The 5,437-nt window shown below is 36.5% G+C and overlaps 1 protein-coding gene across 1 annotated transcript; it reads left to right on the forward strand.

Moving 5' to 3' along the window:
* Positions 1–463: 463 nt before the first annotated feature.
* Positions 464–5,094, forward strand: LOC147544575 (GTP-binding protein YPTM2). The gene is made up of 8 exons (XM_086635097.1): positions 464–902; positions 1,651–1,723; positions 2,237–2,284; positions 2,363–2,410; positions 3,647–3,718; positions 3,805–3,960; positions 4,224–4,327; positions 4,727–5,094. Exons 1-8 carry the CDS (start codon positions 889–891, stop codon positions 4,821–4,823), a joined length of 612 nt encoding a protein of 203 aa, XP_086491223.1. The 5' UTR covers positions 464–888; the 3' UTR covers positions 4,824–5,094.
* The last annotated feature ends 343 nt before the right edge of the window (positions 5,095–5,437 follow it).

The following is a 5,437-nucleotide window of genomic DNA, read 5'->3' on the forward strand; positions in this document are numbered from 1 at the left end:
ATAATTTTCTCTAATGGGGTCTCAATTTTGTCCACCACTTTGGGCCTCCTAACCACTAGGGCCGACCCTGGGTCAAGGGTGCTACAAGTAGCGACAATGTCGTTAACTGCTAAAGCTTAGTGCATCACAAAACTTCAATGGGCAAAGATGCTATCTTTAGCCTTTATTTTATTATGAGTAAGTCCTCTATGTTTTTTTAGTGCATATTTGACTTTCATTTTTCACGGTTCTATCTAAATTCTACTAGCTATTATTTTTTCACCGTTATTGGCTAGCTTTATACCTATTTATTATACACATTTTTGCTCTCATTTCTTATCTAATTTCTCGCTGGCCTCTCAAGTTAGACCCCACAAAATCGTATTTGGTTCATGAGGAAGACTCTCATTGTCGAAGGGGTTTAGGAAAAAAGGTCTTCTTGGCCATTTCTATTTTTCTGAAATAAGAGGAAACAAAAGATAATAAAGAAGGAAGAAGAGATAAAGAGGATAATATAACAAAACAAATGAGAAAAATAGTCAGTGAAGCACAAGTACAAATAGTTTTGGAGAGTCAAAAACAAAGGAACCATTGGTGAAAAAGGAGCAAAATTTGCATTCAGATAAATTAGGTACTAAAAAAGCTATTAATCCTTATTTCGATGGCTAAATAAGAATTTACTAGAATCGGTACAAACGCTTTCGGCTCCCGTCGGTGACTGGTTAAATAGGTATCAAGTAACACCTACACCCTTTTTCACCTGCCGTTCTGACGCTTCAATAATCTCCCCTCTCTCTCTCTCTCTCTGTCTCTCTCTCTCTCCATTGATTTCGACATCCAGATTGTATAGACATACGGCGTCATTAACCCTTAATTCTTGTTAAAACAGACAACAATTCTTCGATAATCATGAATCCAGAATAGTAAGTTTTCCTATAACCTTTTAACTTGTGTTCCTTTAGAAATTTAACGCGTTAGAAATTTATAACAAAATTGAACTTGAATTATATTTGTTTCAAATTCGTTTAGTTAGATCTGTGTCGAATCACTTGTACCCTATTTTATGATAGATTTATGCATTTCTTCTTACTCTTTAGTACAGATTTATCAGTTTTGTTGTTTGAACTGGTAGGTTTTTTCAACTTAAAAAGTTCCAGATGAAAATTTTAGGTCAAGATCGGTTGTTTTAGTGACACCCAATTTGAGTTTGTGGGTACATATATATTGAACAGTGCATGTTAATTGTGATCCATGGAAGGTCGTTTTTCAATTTTCTTGTTGAAAGATTTTTACTGTGAAGTTTGTTCCAAGAAATCTAGATCATTTACTAGTTAGTAACTCATCCTTGGGTTTGTTTATCTCAATTGTGAAGTTTTGAAATGATAAGTTGTGGTTATACTAATAAAAGGGGGGGGGGGGGGGGGGGGGGGGGGGGGGGGGGGGAATATGATTTTCCTTTTGCTGTTTTAGGGGACATAGTTGCCGCTCGGGTTTACATATTTAAGCAGATAATTCTTTCTTGTGAGTGAGACTTCAATGGGTTTAGTGTTAAAAAGATATTCATGAGCTTTGTTATAAGATGATGATGATGACCTTCTATTTGTGTTCGGGTTTTGAGTTTGCCACATACAACTTAGTTCTTACAAAGGATAAATCTGTCTCCTTTTGCAGTGACTATTTGTTCAAGCTTTTACTTATCGGAGATTCAGGTGTTGGGAAATCTTGTTTGCTTCTGAGATTTGCTGTAAGTTTTAAGGGCGTTTAGCCATTATTTTACTATTTAATATTTTCTAATGGGTGCTTAGCCATAATATAACGTTATGCTAGTTATCCTAAGGAATAAGCCAGTAAAGTTGCTAATTACCATGTCAGACACCACAATACAAACTGTTATATTCTTTTACCAGTTATTGATTTTGTGTAATTCATAGGGAGAGTTGACCATCTCAGTTCTCTCCCTATTTTATATATTTGTTTATAGTTGACTCAACACCTCTTCTTTGTGTTTTACACTGATTACACTTCGTATTGTCCTTGATTACTACTTATAAGAGGGAAGTATACCAAGATGATATACAGAATCAGTTCGAATTTGAATATAGAAGTTGTAATCTTTTTCTAGGACGTGGGGTTTCTTTTTGCACTTGTATATGGTTTGATTTGCATGAAATTTTTATTGCCTTATAATCACATGTGCCATTGCACTAGTGAAGCTGATCATAATAAGGCTTGGCCGCTTTTCATATCTTTGATGCAGGATGATTCATACCTGGAAAGTTATATCAGTACCATTGGCGTTGACTTTGTAAGAGAACTTCTACACTGGTAATTTGTGCTTGCATCGATCTACAATAGCTATAACATTGTTATGTCTGATATGTAGAAAATACGCACTGTGGAGCAGGATGGAAAGACTATCAAGCTCCAGATTGTAAGTTTGTGTTTAGTTACATCAAGGAATGAAATTTCGGTTCCAGTCAAATTTCTGTAGGCATGGAAATGGAAAAATTTCAGTCATTACAGCCGAAATATTTCGAAATTTAATTTCTTGATCAGGAGTTGTTAAGAGAAAGTAATGGAATTTCGTTTTCAGTGGAAATTACGGCAGGCATGGAAATAGAAATATTTTGGTTATTTCAGCTGAAAGATTTCGAAATTTAATTTTGTGAATTACATCGATAAGGAGCTCAGACAATAGTGAGAGTTATCCTTAATTTTGACTTGTTTGAATAAGTGAGGTGACTGCCTTCAGACGACAGGATAGAGTTTTTCTCTGTCGTCTTGTGAGCCATGAACACAAGTTGCACGGGCTTTTGTGCCACCTCGTCTCATTCTGCTTTCCCTTACTACCGAGGGGCAGTGCGGGCCCAAAGCACCCAAAATACCTACTTTGAGCCACGGTTTAATGAGGATCTGATTAAGTATTCCTGGGGTCAGAAATACTCGTAGGGAGCAAAAAACAAATACCTAAATTTGAAAGAGGTTTTGAGTCCTCGAGTTTCTTTTCTCTTGCAATTTCCTTCTTAGTTTCTTTGTCTTTCTTTATCTGCCTTTCGATTTTTGACAATCCAACTCTCTTAGCCCCATTCTCATCATCATCATATTTCCCCTTCCCTGTCTCTCTTTTTGTTATTATTCTCCGTTGGTCGCTTTCTCGCTCTTGGGCTTTAATTTATTATTCTTTAGGTCTCTGCAAATCTGTCTCTCTCTAGGTATCCCTCTTTCTCTAGGTATTTGTTAAGATTAGTTGGAAAATTTGTGTATCTTTATTGGTTAATGCATAAAAGAGCCATTTTTATCTCTGCTTTGGGCACTCCAAAGACTTGTCTAGCCCTGCCTCCCTCTTAATGTGTTAAATTTGAACTAATCCAAAAAATTATAAAGATAGAAGTGACTGGGGTTATTATTCGAGAGGATTGATGTCCTAAGATGTACCTAGCTGTTTTCCTGGGTTCGCACTGTTTCATCGGTAAATTGTGTTTCCTCTCTATATAAATGTTCCTTACAGAGAGATGTGGCTTGTCCGTAATCCATAGGAAGACACAAATATGATAGAAGGCATTTCAATTTCTTTATATGTCAACCCCCTTTTTTTGAGCATATTCTGATTGTGGCCATTATGTTCTCAACGATATTTATGTAATCAATTCTCTTCTGAATCATGCAGTGGGACACTGCTGGGCAAGAACGTTTTAGGACTATCACTAGCAGCTACTACCGTGGTGCACATGGAATTATAGTAAGGAGACTGGTATCTGTGTTTTCGTGGCTTTAATGTGTGTTTCTTTCATTGAGCTGGCTAAAGTTCTGTGGCTTTTGTTGCAGATTGTGTATGATGTGACAGACCAAGAGAGCTTCAACAATGTCAAGCAGTGGTTGAGCGAAATCGATCGCTATGCAAATGATAATGTGAACAAGCTTTTGGTTGGAAACAAATCTGATTTGACTGCAAATAAAGTTGTGTCATATGAAACAGCTAAGGTAAACCTAAGTAACCTATCAATACTTGCCTATCATGTAAAATTTGTTTCTGTAGAAAGCATGCGTTTTCCATCGTTCATCTTATATTTACTCACCACTAGTACGGGATTTGAAACCATTACCAAGTAAGTAGATCTCGTACGAACATTCCATCTAAACAATCGGTCACGTGGTAACTTTAACTTTTGCGTAAATATCAATTTTGCTATTAGCTAATTAGATTTCCATCAGCAATCTATTAACTTGAAACTCTTTTTCTGAAGGCATTTGCTGATGAGATTGGCATCCCGTTCTTGGAAACCAGTGCCAAAAATGCTACAAATGTTGAACAAGCCTTTATGGCCATGGCTGCCGAGATCAAGAACAGGTAATCCTTGTGTCACGTTCATGATTATTATCTTATCAGTTGTAGCACTGTCCGATGGGGTGGTTTTAGTGAAAATAACGTTTTTTACCATAACGTAGTCTAACTACCGTTACTTTCCCTTACATACGACTTCATACCCTGTGAAGTTTTCTAGTCTTTTAAACAATTTTTATGCCTTCAAAATAAGATAAAGAATGATGAAGAGTAACAATGGCGGGTGATTGCCGTTATAACTGAAAATTGCCTTTAGGCATTCCCTGTTTTGGTGAAACAACTCTTTCAGGGGAAATTTTATTTAAAGAGGCTGTTGTTAGTGTTCCTTTTTGCTGTTTCCCTGACATTGGTTATTGTTTCTTGGATCATTTACTTCTATTATTGTGTTTCATTTGGGGACTACAGGATGGCAAGCCAACCGGCAGTGAACAATGCTAGACCTTCAACAGTTCAGATCCGAGGACAACCCGTTGCTCAAAATGGTGGCTGTTGTTCTTCTTAAAGGCAAGAATCAAGATTTCTTGAAGTTCTGCCTAGCCATGTCTTGTGTTTAACCCATGGTATGTAAACTTAGTCTATTTGAATGCAGTTTACTTTTATCTCCAGACTCAATTCTGACTTTTGCTGCTCTTTTTCATCTTCTGTTTTCAATTAGTGCTGAAGTTTGATTTTTTTTTTTTGGCTATTTGTTGCTCTCTCCTATTTCTTTACAAGGGCTTGTACAAATCAGTAGACATCATTAGTAAATATCACCATTTGATTTTCTGTTGGAATTCTCATGCTCTCTTATTTTGATTGTGGTGAGTTACCACTCTATAGTTTTCGGCCTAAATGTATAAAATGGTAAGAGGATGAAATGATGAGAAAGAGAGACTCTTGATAGTCAGGATGCGATTGAGAATTGACGCCCGGTGCCAAATTTTAAATGACTCTTTATTACGAACGTGGAAGACTATATGTACAGTCTCATTATTTATTTATGGCCCCTTCGGTTGTATTGATCAATGTTTAAGAGAGGGTTGCTGATTTGGGAAAATAAGAAAAGTATTGGGGTGCAAAGGTTTTGACAAAAATTGATCCACTTTAGTTTACCGTTATATTATCTAATGGGCATGG

This window comes from Eschscholzia californica, unplaced genomic scaffold, assembly GCF_041429995.1.
Source record: "Eschscholzia californica isolate CP2 unplaced genomic scaffold, dmEscCali1.0.p SCAF_4, whole genome shotgun sequence".
Lineage (NCBI taxonomy): Eukaryota > Viridiplantae > Streptophyta > Magnoliopsida > Ranunculales > Papaveraceae > Eschscholzia > Eschscholzia californica.